Source organism: Poecilia latipinna, unplaced genomic scaffold (assembly GCF_001443285.1).
Source record: "Poecilia latipinna isolate Pla-1442-1.1 unplaced genomic scaffold, P_latipinna-1.0 Scaffold1326, whole genome shotgun sequence".
NCBI classification, from domain to species: Eukaryota; Metazoa; Chordata; class Actinopteri; order Cyprinodontiformes; family Poeciliidae; genus Poecilia; species Poecilia latipinna.
The window spans coordinates 79,092-105,466 of NW_015113942.1; the positions used below are offsets into that span (position 1 = coordinate 79,092).

At 40.5% G+C, this 26,375-nt stretch overlaps 1 protein-coding gene across 1 annotated transcript in view; it reads right to left on the bottom strand.

Annotated features, from left to right (window-relative positions):
- LOC106961708 (ephrin type-A receptor 3-like) overlaps positions 1-26,375 on the bottom strand; it is a 116,116-nt gene that overhangs the window by 55,584 nt on the left and 34,157 nt on the right. The window contains exons 3-5 of the mRNA XM_015055620.1: positions 20,433-20,633; positions 19,309-19,416; positions 17,376-17,727 (exon numbers count right to left, since the gene is read on the bottom strand). Coding sequence (XP_014911106.1) covers positions 17,376-17,727; positions 19,309-19,416; positions 20,433-20,633 — 661 coding nt within the window. The remainder of the gene's footprint in view (positions 1-17,375; positions 17,728-19,308; positions 19,417-20,432; positions 20,634-26,375) is intronic.

Genomic DNA, 26,375 nt, shown 5'->3' on the forward strand with positions numbered 1-26,375 from the left:
GTGCTGCTGTTGAAGACACGCCCTCAGTCACCACGCTCTGATTGAGATGGGAACAGGACGACGTCTTCCCTCGGGAAAACACTGCACATCCGAACTGATTGGAGTCTGCTGATTCAATTTCTAACCTATTCCACTCTTTATAAGTCTGAAAATGGTTTCATTAACCTTTCAAGGAACATCAGAAAATGGAAACGCTGTTCCAAAAGATTGGGTGATTTACTATCATCCTACCGGTCAAACTGATCAAATTTGCTTCATATATCCATGTATTATTAGGTTTTATACATTTATATATAATTGTGAAGAGGAAGAAAAGAGAACAATGGCTTAACTTAGCACCTTTGATTTTGATAAACCTAATATAACACTATTCACTGAAGGTTTCAAAGGGCAGGGCAGGTCAGGGGGAAAGTTTTGGACGACTGTGAAGCAGGGTTAGGTATGAAATCAAATTCTCGGTTATGAAGAGCTGTTCTCGATCCACCATCTGTGATGTATTCACTAATGTAGTGTAAAACAGTTCAAAAGATATCCCAGTCACTGTTTTAGACTTTTTTACAAAATCGTTAACTACATTTTATTGAACTGTTGGGTGCAACTTTATTCATCAGTGTAAGAAGTTTTATTTTTATTTCATCTGACAAGTTTCACCACAGTCATTCTGATGTCTGGACAATTTTAACCACCAAGCGCTACAGATATACAGAACATCCGTCTTAAGATAAAACAAAAAGAATGTTTTGAGATATTTTTTTCTTATTTGCCATTTGACTTAAAATAATAAAAGTCAGTCGTATGGTGACTTTTAGTTTATGGACAAACCATAAGCTACAAGTAAATAGGAAACCAGAAAATGTTATAATTTACTGCAACTGAGGTTCTGAGCTTTTCCATAATCATCACGCCGCCTATTAATACAAACCAGGTTTGTGTTTCAAAGTCATTTTACTCAAACTTTATAAGAAAAAAATATGAATAATAAATTCTGTTTTGTGTGTTTTCGGCACATGCCTGATCAGAATACCAGCTTCGTTCTACAACAAAGCTCTATCCTTCATTCCATTCAAGTGTTTCTCCTAGTTTAGGCTCTGATTGATCTGTTTTCCTGCTTTTCATGGCGTTTGGTTCAAGTCAAACATTGGCCCGGTCCCGGCTTCAACATAAAGGGCAGAAAGAGGATGTCTGTGTGTGTTTGTAAATAGGCGGAGGGTATAGTTGGGTTGTTTATGTGTATGTATGTGTGTTCAGCGAGTGAAGTTGTGTAAAGCTTGCTGGCCCACGGGAGATGAGCTCCATAATGGTCACTATGGCAACAGGCTTTCAAGATAGAACCCTTCGAGTACCCCTCGAGTGGCACAGCTCCTGGAGCACAGAGCGGTCTGTGTGCTTGCATGAGTGCGCATGTGTGTGTGTGTGTGTGTGTGTGTATATACAGGCGTTAGTTGAGGCAAGCTATTTAAAAATTGATACATCAAGCGTCAGTGGAGAGATCTAACAAGATTGAGTCTGACGTCCTTCGCGGCCACCGAGGTCGCGTCTCCGCGTGTGTTTGTGCCCATGTGTACATACCGGTAAAAAAAAAAAAAAAATGCCGCGGATCGAATTGACGTTGCACTGAACGAACTTTGCACAGATGCTAATGAAAGTTGTGCTACACCTTATGGGTAAAAATAAACATGCAGGTGAACCAGTCAACGTGTAATTAACAGCATAAACAAACCCCCTTAGGCTGGTATTTGCTCAGCAAAATGGGATCTTTAGATTTTTGCGTCATATATTATATGTAATTTAGTTTCTGATAGGAAATAAGAATTTATTTGTATTTAGAATAAATACCATATACAATTGTCCTGAATCAACAGGAAAAAAATAAAATAAAAATCAGTTAAGCATCTTGTTAAATTTGCTGCTTTTTTGGATGGTTTTTCTGTTATTTTAACAGTTTCTCTTTAGCAATGAGGTTCAGTTCTTTGGATTTAAAAGGTTTAAAATGCCTCCCTGCCATCACCCTAATCTTTAGCTCCCTCCACTGATTCTCTATGGAACCACTCCAAAGTATTGGAGTGGTTCTTCTGACAGTGTCCTTCACCGTCAGAAGAAGCACAGTGATAAAATAAATTAAGGATTACTTATGAATGGGTTATGAATAATATGGGCTTAACGTAGCAAATGAATATATAACTACAACTTAAATAATGTATTGCTGGCAATGACGCAGCAGCAGCAACACTGACCTAGAGCTACAGTAAATTCACCTGAACATCAGCATGCTGGATGCTTGAAGCTAGCTGTAAACTGCAGCTCAACCCATGACCCACCTTCCACTATATACACACACACACATATATATATATATATATATGCAGGCTTGATGTCTTACGAAATCCCCGTCCTTTCCGCACGTTTGCACCCTCATGTCATGCACATATCACGCAGATTGGAAAACATTGTGACAGCAGCTTACGGGCACAAGATGTACCACAGAAATTACTTCTGCCCTCAAGAGGCCGCTACTAGAGAAAGACAGGTTAGCTCCACGTGTGGAAATTGGACACGGGCGATGACCACATGGACACTACATCGCTCCATGATTGACATTTCAGAACTGATTGTAACGTTTCCTAAGGAATCTCTTGAGTCCCCCTCCGCTTCACAAACACACTGATGCGCACGCATGCGTGCACAGGGGGTCAGACCAGATATGAAATGCTTTATGATGACCACTACATGAACCACATGAGTACACGCCGGCTGCTTTCTGATCCACTCTGTCTTCTGGATACCAGCCAATTACTGAGAGCGACCAAGAGGAACTCAGAGGATTCCTGCCTACGAACTCTCTGCGTATCTGTCTCTTCTCACCATCTTTTATCTGCCTTTGTGTTTTTCCTTATCACTTCGCTTTTCCTCAATGTTTGTCAATTTTTTTTTTTTGGGTCTTTGTCTGTGCCTTCCCTGTGTTACATACTTTCTCGGGATCTTTAGTTGAGTCATGTGTCTGTGAGTCTGCCTTCGAATGTGTGTGTCTTTATTTCCCACTGGGCTGTCTGTCATACTTTGACCCTGACCTTCTCTGGAGCTCCTGCACAAATATTTACTCTCTTGCTGACAGACACACACACATACATAAACCCCTCTGAGGAAGAAAAAAAATCACAGGGAAATAGAGGAAGCTCAATTTCATTGCAATTACGTGTCGCACACATTCACACAGACAGACACTTTTCTAGCTGTAACCCAAGCTGATGGCACACTAATTTTGAGCCCGGGTGATTATCCCACAGTCTAAAAACAGATTAAATTGATACCAGGTGCATGTGTTCGTGAGAGTCTGTGTGGAAAAGGGTCATGGACGAGAGGTGGATGGTGAAGGAGAGACAAAGAAGAGGAGGGAGAAAACATGACAGGCCTATCGTGGTCTGCTGGGAGCTAGCTCCACAGTCTGAATAACGTATTCTTCTGTTTGTGAGGCTACCAGGCTAAAAGGCCAGCAGAGTGAACAGGTAGCTTGTCTCTTTAAGGAGCTTTCATTGCTTCAAGATCTCCAAATCCAGTCAAATGCACATGTGTGCCACTGTCACACCGTTTCCACACGCAAACCGTCGGAGTATAAACGTGCCGACATCAGCCAGCCCCGTGACCACTGGAGTGCACGAGGAGCGGTGCACCTCTTTTCCTCACCCATGTTATTTTCAGTTCATCACTCTCAATAATTCATCCTCTCGGGTAGAGAGGGAACGGAGAGCTCCATGGTTCTTTTCTCTGTCGCTCTCTCTTTCTCACACACTCAGTGTCAGAGGTAGCTACAAAGCCATATTCTCTGTGTCCTCAAGCTAAAGTTGTAGCCGATTGAAGCAAAATGCGGCCCATGATTTGTTTCTTCTTATTCAATAAACGCTTCATAGAGTTACAGCTCCTGGAAAAAGCTTTCCAACTCCTCCTGAACTTTTCAGACCTTCTTTAAATTCCAACTGAAAACTTTGAACCTATGTTATTTTGATTTTATGTGATAGACCCAACACTTTAGTAGTGTGTAACTGTGAGATGGGAAGAAATTGTAACCAGGTTTTTGACATTTTTTGGTCATAAAGTTCAATAATGGTCTCATCTGATCAGAGCACCTTGTTTGCCAAGTTTCGAAAGGAATTGCCATATCCTTTCAATTTTCTCTTACATTCTACAATTAGGAGCAACTTTTTGTTGGTCTAATGACTAAAAGCAAAGCACTTTCTAGTCAGAATTGACAGTGACTATATTTGATTGAGTTTCTAATGAGTACGTAATATTTGGTAAAAAAAAATAAAATAAAATTGCTAGCTCTTGACCTTAAAACATTGAGGTCTTGGCCTTGAGACCTCCTGAGTAAATCGGAGCAGAAAGACTTCAGCCATCATTAGTCAAAGCGTGCTTCTCTCGCCACACTCCCAAGTGATGACATGCTGTAAATTTGTTTGCGCTCCCTTTAAAACGCAGTTCAACATCTGCTCACCAAACCTTGTGATCAAAGCAGCGCTTAGGAATGATCCCACTTCCTGTATAGTAACTGGGCTGCCAATTTCATTTAGAGGTGGTGGACAAATGCTTTTGAAAAGCAAAGTTTCATGTGGCTGCTCTTGTGAGGCCTGGTGTAAAGTTTTGAGCCAATGTTGGTGAAGATTAAAGAAAAATAAAGAATGAGGCCTGGAGAAGATTTTTTTTTTTTTTTTTTTTTTTTTCATGAAATCCACTGGGGCTAAAAATCCAATATTGGAAAATCTGACAGCACAGAGTGCAAACAAATAGATAATGAAAACATGACCTCCCTGGAAGAGGTAACTAACACTGAGGCAGCAGAAGAAAGTCACTGCCTGTCAGACAGCTACATTAGTGACAGATCAAGGGAAATTATCCACCTGGATATTACTCTAAATCAATATGAATGACTCCATATGCTTCAAATATTATCTTATCCCTCTTAGTGCAGAGTTGTCTGTCAATGAATAAAACATCCCACGGAAAAAAAAAAAAAAAAAAAAAACTTTCTACATGCCCCTGTGAATCCATTCAGCCTGCTCCAAGTCAAGGGTGTCGCACACAAAAGAGGAAAATTGCCACTGCAGGTAGATTTTTTTTGTGTGTTAAACAAAGTCCAGCAAAGGCTTTCCATCTGAGTAAGTCTTATCAAAATAATTCTGTCGATAATGCCACCTTGAAAGGTACGAGAACCCATCGAGCTTGATGCGGCTCTTTTCAAACAGCAAGGCACCGGCGTGAAAGCAAGTCATAAAAAGAGGCTGCGGTGGTGGTGGACATTACTCTCGTGAATAATGCTTCTGTTTCCTTCACCTTTCACTGAGAATCATCAAACTAATCTATGTATGCATGAGTTGAAGTCAGCAAAGTGCAAATCCAAATTCCTGTTTGTGATTAGCATCAAAAGGATGTTTCTTTCTTGGTTCCCAGTAACCACAATTTTGAGAATCTACTGTAGTACTTCACACTACAAACAGCAAAGTACTTAGACACATGTAATTCTGAGATGTTCAAGAAATATATTTTTTGCATGGTTACCGATTACTCCGGAATGTGAATAAAATGTTATACCGTTAAATTCTAGTTGTTTTCACAGCTGTTAATTTTAATTTACGGAGGGACGTTACCAAAACTCCAGCATACTTTAATACATTTTAAAAGTGTTTTACATAACAAAACAAAAATGGTGCATATTTGTGAATTGTAAAGAAATTATATTTTACAAGTAGAATCCTGTAACTAAAGTTATCCTTAGTTTTAAGCGCTGCTAGTTGGGCAAAACATTAAATGTTGTCATATTCATGGTTTTTATCAAACTGCAAACATGATTTATTATGCCACTGGTTGAACTGCACTTTATTTTGTTGCATTATAGTAAATTGGGCTTAACAGAGATTTAAGCCACGTTGTTTAGATTTGCATGTATAAGCATTTTAAAAATCACACCTCACTTTTTTGTTTAGTATGCACTAGTCTGGGTTGGTCCATCACATTAAATCTCAAAAACATACATTGAAGTTTGGTTTTCATGCAAAAAAAAGTATGAATATTTTGCAAGGAATTACAAAAAAAAAAAAAAAAACAATAAGCTGGCCATATCAGACCCCTGGTAGCTTTCTTTACAACTAACACTGACAAAAACTCAGCAGTAAACACAGAGCAAAACTCAGACCCAAGTTAAATGTACCTCTAAATATTTGCACTGAGAGGCCACTGGACTCAACAGACCATTATTAATAGTGACAATGAATTTGCTCCATCTTTCAGCAGTCTTTGTGCTACGTTTGTTTCAACAATTTCTTTGTTTCAATTAATTAGCGGTTTCTTTTGGATGCAGAACAAAGGTGCAGCTGTAACATACTCAAACGCAGAAACAAATTGGATTTCAAACACGGTCACATCTGTTTGTATAAAAAAAGAAAAAAAGAAACAAAACAAAAAAACGCCTGTTTAGCGCCGATCCAATCGTACATCTGGAAGCCATCCATGAACTAGAAAGAGAGTGAGGGAGGGGCGGAGGGGGAGGGAAGGGTCAATGGCTGCCTTCCTGTCCCTCTGTTTCCTGCCCAGCAAACCCACTGGCAGCCCGAACGTCTCCTCTGCTATCTGAATTAACACGGATTTAACACTATGGAAATGTGAAAATTATTAACTTCCCCATGAGTACGCAGATATTTATCCCTAACTGGAGCTCAGTAGCATATGGAAGACGACCAATTAATGAGAAGTGTACCCAAAGGCAACACGCTCTCCCCTCTACACCTCTCTCCTTTTGTGCCGCGTCTCCCTATAGGGAGTAGAGCTATATAAGGATGTGCAGAGCTGAAACATGCATGAACAGTTCTCCAGTCCTTGGCCTGCTTTTTCTGCTTTTCTCCTGGGGGTTTGCATGCACAGCTCAAACCACTGCGCCAGCCAGACCCAGCCTAGCTTCACAGTATCCACTCCCCTCCAACGCCAACCTTTTTGTCCTCAGGTTTGGCTTAGGCTAACATCTCAATGAAGCAGACATCCCCCACCTGCCCCCCCATGCTGCTTGGGGGGTGGGGTGGGGGGGGGGCATCCTCAGCTCACCGTATGCACGGCGAGCAATCGGCCATGGAGTAAGAGGGACTTGTGCTTGTGGAGAGTCGGTGCGAATTGACATTATCTGGGTCAGTGCAGAGTGGGTATGTAGACTGGGACTACAAGCGTAGGGAGGATACAGCGAGAGGCTAAGCCTTGTTTTTTTTTGTCATTTATTCAAACACAAAAGAGAGAAGATGAGACAAAAAAGTGGGGAAAGGGATGGCGTTGAGGAGGGACATGTGAAAGAGAGGAGATAACAGGGAATAAAAGAGAAATTAGGAAGAAAAAGGTGACTGTGATTAACCAAATAAATGGACCTGGACAAGCAGAGCAGCAGCGAGGCTCGCACAGGCAGGTGGAGGAGAGATGACTGGCCTTTACGTGGACCATATATCCGTTTGTCCTTTAAGTACATCTGGCTTGTAATAACACCCTGCTGCCTGACACCTCAACAGCTTAATGCCCCAAAGCCTGCAGGAGCGTACACGCATACGCACACATTCACACACTCCACAGACTGTATACAGAAAAAAAATAATAAAAAATCCCCTAACAAGCTTTTTAAATCCTTCTGTTGGCTGCCCACCACCTTCCTACACACACCTCTGAGCTCTCAAGTTTCCAAGCTGTCGAAAAGAGAAAAGCGTGTCTGTCTTTGTGCATGAGAAGAGGCTACTGGAGGGCAGCTTTTAGCACTCAGACGTCTGCATCTGATCTACATACACTGAGGCGCGCACAGGCGGATCAATGCAGCCACAGCCACAAAAACATTTGTTGTTTGCAAAAATAGAGAAGGAAATACTCCCGTCGACCACTTTATTAGGTCTGCTCGCATTCAGCTTTCATTCTGCAGCTAGACGAGGTAAAGATGACTTGGTGAAGTGGATACAAAGAATTGAAATGCAAAAGAGAGGCGATTTATACAGATTTGAACACGGCATACGGCACGATGTCAGTCTGAATACTTTAGGAACTGTGGGGATTTTCCAGAACAGCTCAGGGTTAGAGCGACTGGTGGAAAAGAGAAAAGCATCCAGTGGACCAAACTGCTTTTGTTGTGGTTATTTGGAGGAGTAGTAGACGACAACAGGCAACAGGAACCCAGTTAGCCACTTCCTTCAGCCAATGTATGCGAAATGCTATCTCCAAACGAACAACCTGCAGATCTTCGAGGAAGGTGAGCGACAGCAGCAGACAACCAAACCAGTCACGATTCCTGTCAGGAAACCGAGGTTATATCTTCGCACAGCCTCACCAAATTTCAAACATTTACAGAATGGGAAACGTTTACCTGGTCCAGTGAGCCTGGGTTTCAGCTGCAACACTCAGATGTTTCATGTTGTCACAACAAATCCTTCCCATTTGCCGCTTACAGCTGTTCTTAGGAGTGCGGGACTGAGAAGTAGTTTGCATGCATGAAAAAAACCAGAGAAACACTCCAGATATATTTCTGATGAGAAAATAATATCATCATATAAAGCTAAAAAAAAAAAAAAGTAAATTCTACATAATACCCTCCCTTACATCCATAATATTCCTCATAAAACTTTCAGTTTTCTCTGCACAAAGTGAAACTTTTCTCCCAGACAACAAAAGTTTTAACTCCGACTTCTTCCCTGCTGGGCTGCCGTCAGACCTTGGTCTGATTGACTGAGCAACTGAGCAGTGGGCCTTTGATTGCTGCATGTTGTGTACTTCTTGACAGTTTTTTTTTCATCTCCATCCCTTAAAGCACAATTTTAACACTGGACTTTTTTTTTTTTATGACTCACAACTGTTTCCTCATGCAAGAACTCCTGTGCAGCTTTGGCTGGAGTTTTCCAAATGGAGCCATCATTTGGTTTTGATTTCTACTACCGTCCAAGAAAAAAAATAAATAAATAAATAAATTTAAAAAAAAATGCACACATAATCACTTGAAATGCAATAACGTGTTACCGTACAATTTATACGCAGATTCAAGGATATAGCGCAAACCTGAAGTTAATAGGTAATTTAACTCCCATGGTTTGTTAAGCAGAACCACATGAAGAACCGACTGGTTTAGGAGCTTTGAAAAAGTACAGTGCCTTCTGTCATTACTGGAAGTACAAAAACTTATTTCAATCCATGAAAAACATTGAATTTTATTTTATTGTAAGAACATTTATTACAAAATCGTTGATGCCACAATCAGTGTCTCTCCCCACAGTCCAAATAAAGTAAAGCTAAGCGGAGAATGAATTATGTTACATTTTAAGTTGATCACAACGCTTAAGAAGATTTGATTGCCTAAATGTGAGCCTGTTTCTTTAAGCCATTCTTCAAAACTGGAAAAAAAAAATAAGAGAACACACCCTTCAAGAAAGGCAAATGTGTACTTACTGTCGTGATACCAGAAAAATGGGCACTAAACTTGTTCATACTAAACTCTGATGGCAGATGAGAACCCTTATTTTATATTTTGATCACATACAGTGGGGTAAATGTTTAGGGAGTTAAAAGAAAAGATCAGAGTTAAAGAATTTCAGATGCCAAGACTCAACAACAAATATTTAATTTCATGACACATTAGATAAAAAAAAAGACTGGATTTTATTCAGTAAGGTCACCCAAGAAAAAAGCCGAGACAAACTTTTATAGGTGTAAATTCAGAAACGATCCTGGGTCTTAATTTGTTTTTGTTTTCATGTTTTCCTTGTATAGCATTCTGATGTATTCCTTAGTGGTGTTAAGAGTAATCCTCTCCAAATCCATCTATTGTAAAAATGGTCAAAAACACCAAACCTAGAGGTTCTGTCACCAAACTGCAAGAATAATGGTTCCCAAAAGCTAAAAAGAAAAAAAAAAAAAGTTTCAACTCCCTGAATCTGTGCGACTTCATTCAGAGCTACGTCCACGGCTGAACAGGCGATTCACACAAAACCAAAAGTGCCCACTGGACTCGTTCCTGAGTGGTTTGAACTTTGGGCAGTGAAAAGAACAGCGGGAGCGCTAAGTGGAATCAGTGACAGAAAACTCTGAAAGGGTCCTCCGGTAAACTAAGCTCCCGCTTCATGCTGACAGCATCAAACAGACAAACGAGTAAGAACAAAACGAGAGAAGGGAACCCATTAGACAGCTGTAGCTAGCAGGAACAAGCACAGATAGACGTGTCGTGCTGACCCACATTGCATTTGGCTGCTTTGGAAAAAGAGGAGATGAAAGAAGGAAAACTCGCGTTAAGGTGACGAGTGCCCGACCTTTACGCGCTCTCCTCCATCTCTCTGGCATCTGATGAAGTAATTGGGGTTGTCAGACGCACAAAACGCACAAACATACACCTGGATAAAGGTACGAACACTTACATACGCACTCACTCACACACACACACACACACGCACTCTAACCCCTCGGCATGAGCCCCTGGAGGCTTAAAACAGAGAGGTTCTACAGAAGCATTCACTACATTCCCTACCAGCTGTAAGAGACAGAGACAGCAGGAGAGGGCAGGGGAGTACCAAGTGGAAACGGAGGTGCTGGAGGAAACAGTGGCAGACAGACACAGAGAGGGCAAACAGGAACAGAATGCACAAGAGACACACACGGAGGGAAAAGAAAGCAAGCGAGGGAAAGAGGCAGAGGGCTACACCAGCACAGGGCGGGGAGAGATGGAGGAGAAGTGACAAGTGTGTGTGAATGTGAAAAAAAAAGGGATGTCTTTGATTTAGAGTGAGAGGAAGAAATAAATTAAACAGCTCCAGAGGCAGCAAACAAAGCAGAGCAGTGTGATTTCAACAGAGCAGAGAAGACCTCTGAGTAACAGTGCCTTCGGAGTGAAACTCAGTAAAAACAATTTTAAAATTGTTTTTTTTTTGTTTGTTTGTTTGTTTTTTCTTACAGCACAAATTATGTCATCATTTCTTGTTAAATTAGTCTTCACAAAATGTCCTTTTGTGCGAATGCCGCTACACCGGCTCAGCAAATGTCAACCACTGCTTTAAGCCTGCCAACTGGCTGCTTATTTCCAGCAGCCTTGTTCCCTCCACGCGCTGTCTGGACGTTAACATTTTCGGAATCCCCTTTTCGCTCGAGAAACGGCAGTCTCGGAAAGAGCGACCTGGAAACTGAAAATGGCAATTGTAAATAGATCCGTATCCGTCAATGCGGCCTTCGAGGGGCAGTGATATGTATTTTCCAGCCACATAGTGCCATTTTATAGAAAAAATGAAGCAGCTATGTCACCTTCAGTTGTTATAAAAGTGATGCATGTATCAAATATTGACTTAAAGGGAAATTGACTGTGCAATATGACGCCTTTTTGAAGCACGTGCTCTTTCTGACATTGCCTTCAGCGTGTCATTGTAACATTGATTTCTCATGATGCCATTAACAGCTATTCTTAGGATCGTTGGACTGAAAAGCAGTTCAGATGAAAAGCTCCGCAAACATATATATAAAAATTTAAAAAGTGACTTTTACATACCGCCTCCCCTTTAAACAACAATGATATGTTGGAGAGTTGAACTGTTCCTCACACAGTCAAGCGCTCTCCACCATGCCGTTACATGAAATCTCATAACCCCAACCATGGGGAGGTTTATCACAGGACTTGCTAAGCTCCAACTGAGGTAACAGTCTTGATTTAATTAGTTAACCATTTAGTTTGTGTTTGATTGAGCTGAAGCCAAACACTTAGCCAGTCTACTAATGGATCCATTCTGAAATACCCGAGAAAACACCAAACATCCCACAAGCACACTATTCAGGTAATAACTGCAGAGCAAACGTGTTAAAAAGTCATGATCTGATGATTTCAATCAATCAACAGTCATATCAAGAGAAATCTTGGAAATGGGAATTCAGTTAAAAACATCCTTTTATACAATTTCCGCAGCAAAAACAGCAGAAATAATAATAAAAAGTGGCTTTAGCCACCACAAATGCTTGGTTGAAACAAATCCACTTGGATAAATGGTTCAGAAATAAATGAATATGGTTCCAACAGACTCAAGGCATTTCCATTTCCACACAGCCACCTGTGTTCACATATGTCCCACGTCACAAGAAGCTCGTGATCCAAACTGCGGCTATGTGTGTGAGCTGAGTCCGTTCTTTTCCTGCTGCTAACCCACCTGAATATTGGCTAACAAAGTCAGGACCATAAAACAGCATGTACCATGCAAACTTTTTTATCAACCTATGTTTTTTTTTTTCCTTACAATTTAATATCCGCCAGCTGGACAGCTCGCACAGATGTTTTCCATGATAATCGTCAATAGGACAGAAAACTCAGAGTTCTGAGGAACGCATATCAAAATATGAGAATTTCTGACTGGCTTATGGTCTTTAATAAAAAAAATATATACTTCAAGCTGCAGATCTCTGATAGAAAACTTGTAATCAAGGTCACTTTATTTCATAGAGAATTAATCATTTTGATTTATTTTAAACAAGATGTTTCAAAGGATCATGATTTTATATTTATTGGTATTTGTGTGTTGTTAGTTTTTGCTTCTGGAACAAGTTAAAGTCTTTCCTGAATGGCCTGAAGGCCATGATGGCTCACCATTGTGAGTGGGTGAGGTCTTCACTGCTTCAGATAGAATCATTGGGATCATTGTTGATAATTCAGCAAAAGCATGCAGACAAGACAACAAACTGTATATGTGGGAGAGTTCAATGGCAAATCTATTCCTGAATCTAAAATAAAAGAGCATAAAAAAAAACAAACATCCAATACAAGCCAAAAAACATGGTTTTCTAGAAAACATTATCTGCATTACAGAGAGAAAAGTGAAACTTTTCAGGAGGTTTGTGAAACGTTATATTTGGTGCAAAACTAAGACAGCATTTTTAGAAATAGTATCAGAAATCCTGAAAGACAAGATCAAGTCATTTATTTGTGACCTTACGCTCCAGAGTGTACTTGGGTAAGGCACCAAGACAATGATTGAAAGGTCACCGACAGGCGCATCTTTGAATGGCTAACATTAACAAGACAATAGCATTTAAATCCAATTGCGATATTGTGGCAGGACATTCATGCTTGAAAAGCCCATCACTGTGACTGAACTAAAACAATTCTGCAAAGAGGAGTGGACCTAAATCGATCAACAGTGATGCGAGAGATTCATTTACAGTTTTTGCAAATGCTTGACAGCCGTCGCCGCCAACATGGTTGGCACAAGTTCAACGAGATATCCTTTTATAAAAGTAAGGGGTAATAGGTGTAAGGGGTAATTACTTTGTAGCACAGTGCCAGATTATTTGGACAGCTTTTTCTCCTCAATTTTGAAATCACCACTTATAAATTGCATGTTGCAGTTGTTCCGACTATTTATTTTATTATTTCAGTGATAACTTTTTGATAAAAACCAGGCGAGTGTGACAAAAGCACCACTTTACAGCCATTATCGCCCTAAACAGAGACGAATTTGAATTATATGATGATTAAAATGACCATTTCTACTGCAATCTAGGACAGCACTTTCAACAAACTCTGCTTCTGCCCATTTCAGTCCGATGATTCTTCATCTGTTTACACGACAAAGAGCGAGCCAGTTTGTGGGGTTTTCATCTGTGTCCGTGCGACCAATTCATCCCATCGACACACACTCATTTATGCACGCTTCCCTTAAAGGGATTATGAAACATTGGGTTGGAAAAGACAAAAGGAGAAAGATGAACCCGTGATCTATAAATGTTTAACGAGAGCAGGCGGTGAAGATAAGGCGTGCTTGAAGAAGGAGAACAGGGACAGAGAGAGGAATGGCGAGGTGAAAAAGGAAGACGGTGCCAGAGAAGATGAGTGAGAAGCAAAATGGGTGGCTGGCAGAGAGCAAGAAGTGGAGAATGGTCTAATTATAGAAGCAGACATCAGAGCATAGCCAGAGAGCAACAGACAGAAAGGGGAAAGAGCAGGAGATTTGGGGGGAAAAAGGGCCATAATAGGAGGTGTCTGGTGTTTGTCTAACACAGTAAGGCCAGTAATGATTCCATTAGTGCTTCAGACCAAGACAGGGAAACAGAGGGAGAGACGCAGAGAGTGGAAGAGACGGGGTGTGAATGAGAGGCACGCTGACAGATCAAGATTCACAAAGAACATCTGAAGACAATGCTGGGTATTGGAGTAGGGAAGTGATGGAGAGGAAGGAAACCTGGACCCACACAGAAGAACAAGAGGGAGAAAACTCGGGCGCTCCATTAAGTGGCTCGCTCACCTCCACGTTGATTATACAAATGAAACTCCAGGCCTTTCTGTGTTCCTCTCTCCCACACTCACCCCTTTGTGTGAAAGCAAACCAGAGAGGATCATTTGAATGCATTAGTGGCACGTGTCGTCCCCATGGTAGACCTCCAGATTGTGTCGGGGCAGGAACCTTTTGTTCGGAGCCGATGCAGAGCGCTGGAGAGGAGCTCTTTAGAAGTGCAAGCTTCGTTCTCACAGGGACACATTAAAGAGCAACGCACCAAGCTGCCTTACTGCTCTGCACCCTCTTATGTCTTTTATGAATCCGCTTGTAAAAAAAAAAAAGGCTGATTATGGATGCAGTTACATTAGCTGGCTAAGTGAGTTTTGACAAGAAAAAGAGGTGGGGGAGAAGAAAACCCCCCACAAAAATAGAAACATTTGTATGGTTTGAAAAAAAAATAAACCCAGCACAAGCACCATTGTTATTCAGGATAAACGAAATTGTGTGGCATTATTTTATGAGCAAGAAAAACCCCATGGGATTTGATTTGCTGACATATGCGGGGTACGTAATTCTCTTGCTTTGTGGTGGTGAAACTGCAGTTCTGTGCAGATGTTCTCCAGTAAATAAAAACCAAATACGTCAACAGTAGCACAGCTGCGAAATCCCAACACCTTTCTCAGACCTAAATCCACTCTAAGGTGGCACGATACGAAACCGCCCCTGGTTCACACCCAACGTTATTTTTGGGTCGGTGCGTGTGCAAAGGTAAGCCCACTCCTCCAGTTCAGGATGGTGCACAGAAAAACAAACGACACATAATCTATCTGCAAAGATCTCAAAGTAAGGCGTTAAGCTTAGGATAAGTCATTTGGTCATCAGAGCAGGGAATTTGTGTCCATCTCACATGCAACATTATTCAAGTCATTGCAGGTTCCCAGACTGGTGCAGGCCATAAGTGATATATATTTCCACACTTGCCCAGGAGGGGTCTAAATAGGATCTATTGCTATTTTCAGATGAAGCAGAGCAACAGAATGATGGCAGAATTTCTCATCTTATCTCCAAGTCTTAGTTTGGCCCCTTATTTCGGCTGCTTGTATCCAGATTTTTCACTTTTTACAACCGTTGGTGAAAGTTTGAAAATAACATTTCTATTAAATTGAGAGCTTTGCTTTTTAGCTTAGCTCTTTACTCATAATGATAGACAAGAGCACTTCACTCGTCTTGAAGGACCTTCACCCCCATGGGTCAGCCTTTCCGTAACTCAGTAGACAAGGGCCACATATATTTTCTGACCTCTGACCTCAGTGTCAATAAGACTGCATCATTTCAAGTCAATCAAGCACAGAAATATAAACTAGCCTTTTGCCACTGGGTCAAAAAGCAAGCTTGTTAAATCTCGCTCTATTCTCTTTTGGAGTGATAACGCTAAAGGACCCAAGTGATGACTTCACGGAGGTCAACCGTTTCACACCATAAAGCTGCATCTTAGTCCCAAAAATGTAGAAAGTGACATAGACTAGCACACCGAGGAGAGTGAAATCATTTGAAAAGCTGTCAGTGAGATCACCTGTGATATAACCACGGCAGACAGACAGGCAGACAACTCAGCAGTCTGTGTCTCATGATTGAGATGCAGCCAGCATTCTGCCACGATCTGTGCACATTACCAGTCTGCAAACTGCAGAGCACATTTTGTTCTTATTCACTTGTCTCTAAGGACCAACTGCCAACTTTCTGAGTGTCTTGGCGGCTGCTTCTCCAAAACAAGTGAAATTGCATCGTGTGCACCCATTTCTACTCTGTTGAGATGAATATCTGTGCTCCAATTTTCCCAAGGAAGTGAGTCCTTGGGGATAGGTGACAGCATGAGCATAATGCGGTTTCCTCAATTCAAAATGCACGCATGCACAGTGTGCACACATGCTAGCTCGCACTCATGCACCACACACACCATTTGAGAGAGCTTTACAACTCAATAATCTTCCTCCACAAGGCATACCTTTTCTCTCCACAGCACACATCAATGAGCACTGCCTTATTCTCTCGCTCTCACACACACACACACACACATAGTGTATTTCTGTATTTACAAAGACTTTGCATTGACTTCCATTCACTTTTCATTCATTTCTGTAATCTAATGCTGACCCTCACCCTAAACCTAACCATCACCAGTACATGTCTAACCCTAAACCTAACCTAAACTCATTGCACACCGTAGTCCTAAACCCAATCCCTAACCCCATAGCAGCACTTCATCTTATGGGGCCCAGGCTGTGAGCCCCATAAGGAGCAGTGGGTTGTCACAACATCAGCGACTGTTATAAAAACTGGGCCTTACAAGGTGAGAAATGCTAAGACACACACATGCGACTCTTCTCCATGAACATCAGATATCCCCCTTTGATAAGGGGAATATCACAAAAAAGGGGAATACACACAAAAAAGACATTGTGCTTTAAAGAAATCCCTACCTGTTCCTCTCTATTTGCTGTCTGTGCTTTGTTAGGAGTGATGACTCACAAAGTATCATCGTCTCCCTTCTGGGTTAATTGTTTAACTCAGAAGGCAGACGTTGGATCATGTTGGATCTATAAATGTTGGTAACCTTCTGAAAGGAATCTACATTCTCTCCATGCAACACGCACTATTAATCCATGATACATGTAATCCTTGATTTGCTAGCTACTCTAATCAGTGACCATTTTATCTTCCTTTAAAAAGCATAAAATGCTCCTGTAAATGATGTTAGGAAGAGTTTAATGCTATCGATATATGTTTGTGTATTATAGTTCTTAAGGAAAAACTGCAACAAGCTAAAAAAAACTTTATCAGCAGGTCAAAACTTTGGAGATCAGAATTTGCCCACAAATCTAATTGGTGGATCTACTCTTAAATATTTCCTTAACTTTGACTGACTTGGTGACACCACGACATGTTTATGAGGATTCCTTTGCTTATACCACCTCAGACAGCATATTCGGCAAACTTACTTTGACAAAAGATGTGACTTTCCAGCAATCAAACATATCTGTTACGTCTCCATTGTTTAATTTATGTCACTTTTTTCTAAGACACACATATTTATCATCGACTTCGATTCCACTCAATCCTCGCCGTCCCCACCCGACTCACGTTGGCAGATGTCCTTGTTCTCCTCAAAGCCTGGTTTGCACACGCATCTCCCTATGGGGACCAGCCAGCCTCCGTCTGCGCTGCAGTACATCTTGGGCGGCTCAAATTCCTCAGAGGCATTTACACAAACTCCATGGACCTCCACCAGCGCCGTTTCTCCTCCCGTTATTGTGTCGGGGAACTGGGCCAGGTTGCGCACAGTCAGAGGACACTTCTTGTAGAAGACCCTGACTGAGACCAGAGCGATACAAGCACCCAGGTCTTGGAAGGCCAGGTAGAAACCCTTTTTACTCAAGTTGCTGATGTCTCGCACTTCTGTGTTCAGCTTCAAGACTCGGTCACCAACGTCCACCTGCGAATGAACAATGCATTTTCTGTTAGTTTCTTTGAAAGACGTCTGAGGTTAGGGCATAGCCACAACTAGGCAAACGAGCAACAATCAACTGGCTACTTAACAAAGATGACTGTTTTTTCGTTTACAATGAGCATTTGTAACATTTAGCTTCACTGATGCACCACGAAATCAACTGGTGACTGGAAATGGGAGACTTTACTGGCTGCGATCAGTGAACAGAGGTTTGCAAACTAAAAAACGTATTTATTTTTTTTACCATCAGTTACGACTGAAACAGGTTGTGTGAAATCTACACTCTTAGGTGTAGACGTTTTACCTGACAAAAGTTGCATTCAGCTTTTTTCTGTGTTATCGAGGTGTTTAAAAATAATCGAAACATATAAGAAGCCATTTAAGGGGAAAGCGTATTTCCAGTTCATTCAGGAAGCTACTTTAAACAAGAACGATCTCCAAAATGAAGCTGAAAATACTGCAGCAAAGATGCGCCGTCTCATCGTTTTGAAACAAATTCTTTCATGGGTGACGCGTGATAAGGTAATGTTGGCAGTCTTGGAAATTTTACAATTAAGGTGAGGCTCCTGTTTGCTAATGCTAATGTCACTAATCCTATTAATCATTTTAAACAATAAAATAAGAAAGAAAATATAGATTAAAATATCAAACTTGAAATTAGTTTTGCTTTGATTCTGAAATATGTAATATTCAATTATCTCCTCAGTGAACTGTTACCTTCAGGCCCAAATAAATAATCAGTCATGACAAAAGATTCATAATAAACTAACCCATGAAAAAAATTATGATAAATGTGATAAATTGTAGTTCTGCACTCTTCTACATACTGAGGTGCAAATAAGAGCTTCAGCATTGTCTTGTAAAGGAGTAATATAATGTAATTCTAGCTGGGTTCTTATTTTTGATGGATTGCTCTGTCCCATAATTTGAGGATAATGTAATAAAGCAGCAAGCAGACTTTTATTTCACCTGAACCATTTTCTCGAATGGGAATTTTTCAATTTATGTAAGATGTGTAGTTTTTTCAAGGATGAGTACAAGCAAGTTGGAAGTCAACTTGAAATTGTCCACAAAATGTCTTGCTCTGTGAATTTTCAATTTATCGAATGAGATCATACTAACTTCATTGGCCAAAACAAGAGCAGTCAAATCACACCTCAAAGAAAAACAGTTCACCTCTACCGAGTTGCTGATCATTTCACAGCTAAATGGAGCAGGGCACCCAAGTTAAAAGTCCAATTTTATTTACTGCTCAAGAAATGTCTATTGTTCAAAAGCCTACCTTATCAAGTTTCATTATGCAACCTTTCCCTTTTATTTATCATCAAATTTGAAAATATAATTGTACAAAAATCTGTTCAATTCAAAAATAAGAATCATTGTAGATGTTTATGCATATATTTGTTTGCATTACATTGAATCTGAAGAGTATTATCTGAGATATCAGTAATAAGATGACCAACTTTTTTTAACAGAACTGTTAACATTATCATTTGTCGACCATAACACTGGAACTGATTCATAAATGCCATTTCATCCCAGGTATGTCAGTGTGTGTGTCCGTACCTGCGTGAAGCTCTCATCTGCAGCGATAGTGTCGATCTTGACATACTGGCTTTCCTTGATGAACCACAGGTTGGCATTGTTGGACTCATAGTAGTACATGTTGAAAGTCTGCAAAACAAAAAGCATCTGTCAATATTCAGGTTGGATAAATATCACACTTTTAAACTCTGACCAGCGATAAACTGGCATTTGTTTATTTGTTAAAATTCCTGCCATCTGTCTGAATGTTTGGGAGTTTTTTCACTGTAATGCACATGTAGCTGTGTGGGAGTGTTACTTCAAGTTCTCACCTCAGTAACCACAGTGAAAAAAGAAAACAAAAAAATTCAAATACACGTACAATTTCAGGAGTATCTTGTTTCATCCGTTATTTTTTTTCTTGTCTCATAATTCTTTATCTATTCAATATCCGTCAAAGTGCACTTCAGCTTGTATGTGTTTGTTTTTAGTGCTTATTGAAGATACAAGGCAGACAAAATGAAACGAAGCTCTTTTGCTGCTCTGCAGCATAATGTGTTACGTTCAAGAGAAGCACTAATTTCATCCAAGTGATAATTAAATTACAAACATTTCAAGTCAACTCTCCATAAGCCTGACATGAATAAATATGTTAATGCGCTGCCTACGAACAAATTAAGAAGGCAAAATGTTGTAAAAATTATCCAGCATAATGAATTAAATGTTTATTTACCGTTTAGGGACTCAATTCAGTTCCCATCATAAAAAAACAAAAACAAATCTTTTGTCTCTGAAACTTCCATTGCATGTGCTTAGGGATTATTTATTCCCAATTTATAAATGTTTCAATCATAAACATAAAATGTTTCCCCACATTTAAAATTTCAAAAATAAGTCAGATTACTACGAAAAAAAAACAAAAAACAACCTCTGATTCAAGTAGCCCAAAGAGGCAGATTAACAAATGTTTTTTTTTAACTTTGTTTCAGATCTGACTGTGATATTGATTCTGCCTTTATAAAAGACAAAAAAAAAAAAAATGTGTTCAGGGCACCAAGAGGGAACAAAAAGTAACAAAACGAGAAGATCAGGACGCAGGACGTTTCTTATACATCAACCTCCCAGGGTGTCCCCTTTTGTTGCCTGTGTGCAAAAATGACGCAGACCTCTTTACAGGTGCCAGAGACCCCGGGCAGGCTGTTGCAGTCTCTCAGGGTGAATTTGATTTCGATGTAGACTCGCTGCGCTCCCTCCCGGCTGATGTGCCGCGTCCGCAGCCAGTTGTTTTGATTGGCCTCCATTACGCTGCACACCTGGTAGGTCCTCATCGGGGTGTTCCTCTCATCCATCACGCTGATCTCCTCCCACTGAGGATGATAAAGAGAGGGATGTGTTATCTTACCGTTTCAATTGCATTTCAAAGCTGGCTTAAGGCTTCAGGACACTATGAGATTATCTTTTTTTTTATGTACAGGTGTTTCTAAATACACCACAATACCCATTAAATACACTTTCTTTCAACAGTTATATTCAATAGGTGAAACTTACTTTACATGTACAATTGATAAATTACTCTCTGAGTGATGCGTTAATTTTGATGGCCGAGGCTTGCAGTTAATTAAAACCCCAAATTCAGTTTTTCGTTGAAATCTGGGTTTCTTGCAAGTAACCCAAGAACAAATGAAAACATTTTTTTTTTTTTTTTAAACACGGAAATGTTATTTTATGTCCTAGTTTTGGCTTAGGCCATCATGAGAAACACTGCCGACTTGACAGCTGTCCAGCAGACAGTCAATCACATCTTCCACAAGGAGCACAAGACATAAAAAGTTATTGCTGAAAAAGCTGGTTATTCACAGAGTGCACATTAAGGAAAGGTTAAGTGGAAGGAAAAAGTGAGAAACAAACATGCGTTAGGGGTAATCAGAGCCTTGAAAGGGTTGCGAAGCCAAACGCATTTAAAAGTTTCAGTGGGGATTCACAAGGTCCAAACTGCAGCTGGGGTTAGTGCTTGAAAGTCGCCACACAGACTGGGCTCGCAATGTTTGAAGTCATCTACTCCCGAAGCCATTACAATGTCTGAAATGTCTTGCTTGAACTTTTGATTTGGAAATTAAGGTTGCAGAGTCTGGAGGAACAAGAGAGTCCCAAGATGTTTGAGGTGTGATGTTTCCAGAGTCGGTGATGGAAATGTTTGCCATATTATTTGCTGGTATCAAGTCAAGAAGCTGTAAAACAATTGGACTATTCACAGAATACCTGCAATCATCTCAATAGAAAGTTGGGGGAAAAAAGGTAAACCAGCAACAGGAGTAACTAATTATAGCCGTGAAGCAAAATCCATTTAGCCATGTTGGCTTAAAATCAAAACAAACATAAACCTGGAAATTTTTCCAGGTTTATAAAGATGCTAATTTCTTTTTGCAACATGACTTAGCACCGTATTAACTGAGCTAAACTATAACAAACAGCACAGAGCAGGTTAATATTTCTGTAATAACACTATTTTAATTATTTTATTTAATTTACAACTTTTCATAGAAATTGGATTTTGGGCTTTTATCAACTGTATGCTATTATGATGAAAAAATAAAACAAAATGCTTAAAAGTATCACGACATACAATAAGTAGTTACATAAGTTTCATTTTAATTAAAATCAATAAATTTACTTTTTGGTGACCATCCCAGTTTCCTGAGAGGGGAATTAAAATATTAAAAAATGAGGGACAAAAAAGCGGGGATTGAAAATAAGAAGGAAAAGTATGACAAAAGATGGTTTGGAAGATTCAGTAAATGTGCAAGCGATGAGGAGACGGAGAGAGGAGGAGCACAAGTGGGAGCGCTGCAGAGGAAAATATGTGCTGAAGTGAAATCTCTTCAACTGAAATATAAATCTCTAATCAAAGCCGATGCAGCTGAAGCACAGCAGACGTACATTCAGCCGCTCACGACTCGCCTGACAAAGGCACCACTCGGCTGTAATCTTGTTTATCATTGCTCAATACACAGAGACAATGTAATTCAGTCGCTGCTGCAGGGAAAACTTGGCCCAGGCTCCTTGAACTGTGGTTTAGAGTAAACCAACACTGAGGCCGTGTGTTCTGTTTTCATGTCTGCATGAATATGAGCGATTATCTGAGTCAGGATAGCTGGAGGAATGTCTGTGACCGTGCTCCACATTTGCTCAGACCTAGCGTGTTTTTTTTGTTTTTTTTTCTAGAAGGCACGCGTCTTTCTAGAACGCTGATTAAGAGCTTAAGAAGAAGCAGAAGCAACTTGAACGACCGAGACACAATGAGAGAAACCTGGAGAAGAAGGGAGAGAGAGGAGAAGGGGTAGGTAGGACAGAGCTACTTTGTCTCCTGTCATCTGCTACCATCTGTTTCCACTTCTGACTAAGGCTGTAATTGAGAACACTTCTTGCATGAACAGGAAAACATTTCTATCCGCACTCGCGCACACACGCACACACAGAGAACATTTCTACTCCATAAAGAAAAAAAAAGGGAGAAAAGGGAAAATAAACCAATGCGGTTTCAGTGACTTTAGCTGTACGATCCATACAAGTGCAGGACAAATGAATTTTCTTCTGCGCACACAGAACCTCTCAGACACCATCTGGACGAGTTCTGGTCTGCGGTGGAGAGAAGAGAGAGGACCACCATCTTTGCTCTGAGCTCCTGTCATTGTCATAAGACTGAGGCTTCACAGCGATGGGCACACTTCCACATACAGCTGGCAAATCTCCTAAATCTATTATGTGCATGCACATATGCATGCACCTGCAGGAGCTTAAGTATACACCAATCAATCTTTCTCCCAACCAATGGAAAACTGAGCAGATTCCCAAGATATCAGATTATTACCCTTGTTCTGAGTCTTGTTTTTATGCTATGTGTACTCTAATGGATCCTCACAATCAGGAGAGGAAGGAGGAGGAAGGAGAAGAGGAACTGGCTACTTATAAAGCCAATATATATAAACTACAACGTACTTTTGATGACTAACTCTAAAGATATAAAAAAAAAAATAACATGATAACAATAGAAATTGTTTTTAGGTCAGTCAAACTTAACATTTTGGAGTTTACATCAGATTATTTTATAATGTAGCAGGAGAATGAATGGGTTGTGATTATTCAAGTAGTTGTTTGAGTAGAAGAGCATCCATGCTAATAAACATACAAATGAAAGTAATTTCTTTGTTCAAAGTTCTCAACAGGTATTATATGGTCTAATTGTTATGTGTTTTGGAGTATTTAGTCGCTGCCTTTAAAAATTGCATACTAATGTCTGCTGCAAGTTAACTAACTAATTGCATAGTATACAGAATCCATGAAAATATGTATTTTTACGCAAAAAAAAAAAAACACAAGGAAATGCTGTGTTGATTTCAAAGTTTCTAAAAGAAACTTGGAAATGAATTTGTTTTACAGCAGCATAAGTCCATTTTGTTCTTGGTCCTTCTCAGATGAACCTGGAGAAGAAGGGAGCTTTAACCTCTGTGTCCAACTAATATGGACTTATAGAAAATGAAAATGATATGAAGGTTAACCTCTGACAGGTGGGATATTGGCTGCTTCCAACCTTTTAAAAAACCTCTGCTCAAAAGTCCTGAACTAGTCCATCCATTCATTTTCTTTACACCCTTGTCTCTTAGTGGGGTCTGGAGGGTTGCTGGTGCCTATCTCCAGCTAACGTTCTGGGTGAGAGGCGGGGTTCACCCTGGACAGGTCATCAGTCTGTCGCAGGGCAACACAGAGACAAACAACCATGCATACACACACTCACACCTAGGGGCAATTTGGAGAGGCCAATTAACCTGACATGTTTTTGGACTATGGGAAGAAACCGGAGTACCTGCAGAAAACCCACGCATGCACAGGGAGAACATGCAAACTCCATGCAGAGAGACCGGGGCCAGGAATCGAACCCAGAACCTTCTTGCTGCACGGCAACAGCTCTACCAACTGTGCCACTGTGCAGCCCCCTATTCTTTCAAATAAAAAAAAAATAAAAAAACAAGGGTGGAATCAAAATTCGGAGTTCGGTGTAACAACAGGAAATGAGAGACGAGGAACAGAATGGGCAAGTTCGATGTTAGACAAAATAAATCAAGACGTCTTATAATGAAGACAATCTCAGTCTAAAGTGAATAAAACAGCAAGCAACCATCCGACAACCAGAGTCTGAGCTGAGATTAAATGTCTGAAGTTAATCTGATGTGAGTGCTCACCATCACATCAAAAATTTGATGCATTTCCCTTCAGAGTCCCTAGCAGTAAAACAAATCCGCACACACATTTCGAGCTCAAAACATTCAGATGCTTTTAATCTACCCAGGCTCCACTGCGTATGAGTTGGAGCTCAAACAAAACCGGCTCCTTCTTGATCCAACTGCCTTCCACCAGAAGCCCAACAGTCTAAAGAAGAAGAAGAAGAAGTAGAAGACACACACCAAAGTCAAGAGGCAACTTAAACATTTAAAGAAAACACAAATTATAAAGCCTGAACCACTCTGCACGCACAACTTTGATAGCCATTGTGATAAGCAACACTCCATTCAATTAAAAGAACCCAACACAAGAAAGAGGAAGAAAAAGGGATTGACGGAGGGGAGGGGGAAATAAGTGTTGGTAAATTACAGGCGCCTGGCAGCTAAATAGACCCATCTGTGAGGAGCTGAGAGCAGTCGGACATCACAGGACGGTCACACACATCCACCCACACAAACGCAAAGAGCTGAGCCCCAAGGGATTGGTGATTAAAGCATTTATGGGAATAGTCATTGAGGGATAAAGAGGGCTTTATAATAATGTCTTTGTTTATTTCTTTGTGAGCAGAGTTTGGAGTGTCTGGATTACTGCCATTTCCTGGTGAGCGACTTATTTCCCTAGTTGGCGAGTCTGTTCATCATCACTTTTTTTCCGGCGTGAAGGACAGGTGTGTGCGAAGCAACTTTGTTGCCCCCAATATCAGCCACTGATACAAAAGCCTAAAAGCTGAAAGTACAACTGGGAAAAGTGTGGGGAGATATCTCTCTTTATGTTCTTCACATCCCGTGTCCACAAATACATGCAATCTTCAGATCATTCAGTGTTCATTTTGTTCACAAGTTAATTAAAGTTGAGAATGATTTAAAAAAAAAAAAAGTCTCCTTGGTCCATCAGCTTGAAGCTCATCTGATTGCTTTGAAGTGAAGCAAAGATGTCAGATTGGGGCTGAGGTTCAACCATTCACCAGCTTAAACTAATATCCGTCCTTCTGCAACCATCTGATGGCTACACCTACACGGACATAATTGGCCTACAAACCTTGGCTTAACAGAATGGGGAGTTTGGGAAAAACAGACATAGAGCCTGGGAAGGCAACAAAAAAGGCTGAGGAGCCTCTTGGGGAGTTGAGAGGCTGTGGGGGCTCCTCTTTTCAAACATCATTAGGACGTCTCTGTTTTATGTCTCTCGCGAGGAACAACCCCCGCCAAACGGTGACAGAAGTGGGTTGCTCTGCTTAGTCTCGGCCATATCCGGCCCTACGCGACCTGGATTAACGATGACCTGTGAGGGTCAAGTGTCCTTTTGGGCTAATTCAGGGAGACACTGGTCACATATTAGTGGGAATTGGCTCTCGCTGGGAATAATCCTCAGGATTATGGTTCAAAGGTCAACTAGATAATCCTCTGATATGAAACACAGAAGCTTCTCACAACCGTGGCACCTCTTCTATCATTTTGTCTCTCTCTCTCTCTCTCCGTAGGCAAACCTTTATTTTCGCTTACAGTAACCTTGCGGAAGTTTTCAAACTTTTTGAACTGTTTCACATTAAGTCACGCTACAACAACTAACTTCAGTGTGTTGTGGGGGACTCCATGTGCTAGACCAGTGTTTTTCAACCTTTTTTGAGCCAAGGTACATTGTTTTAATTGAAAAAATCTTGAGGCACACCACCAACCAAAAATGTAAACAAAGATACTCTTTAGTCGCCTATATTATATATATATATATAGTCATTCTTATCAAAGTGTCTTGTATAGGAACCAAATAAACACAAAAATGTATTTTTATCACATTTTACATTTCTTATTTCAAATTGCACTTAACATGTCCAC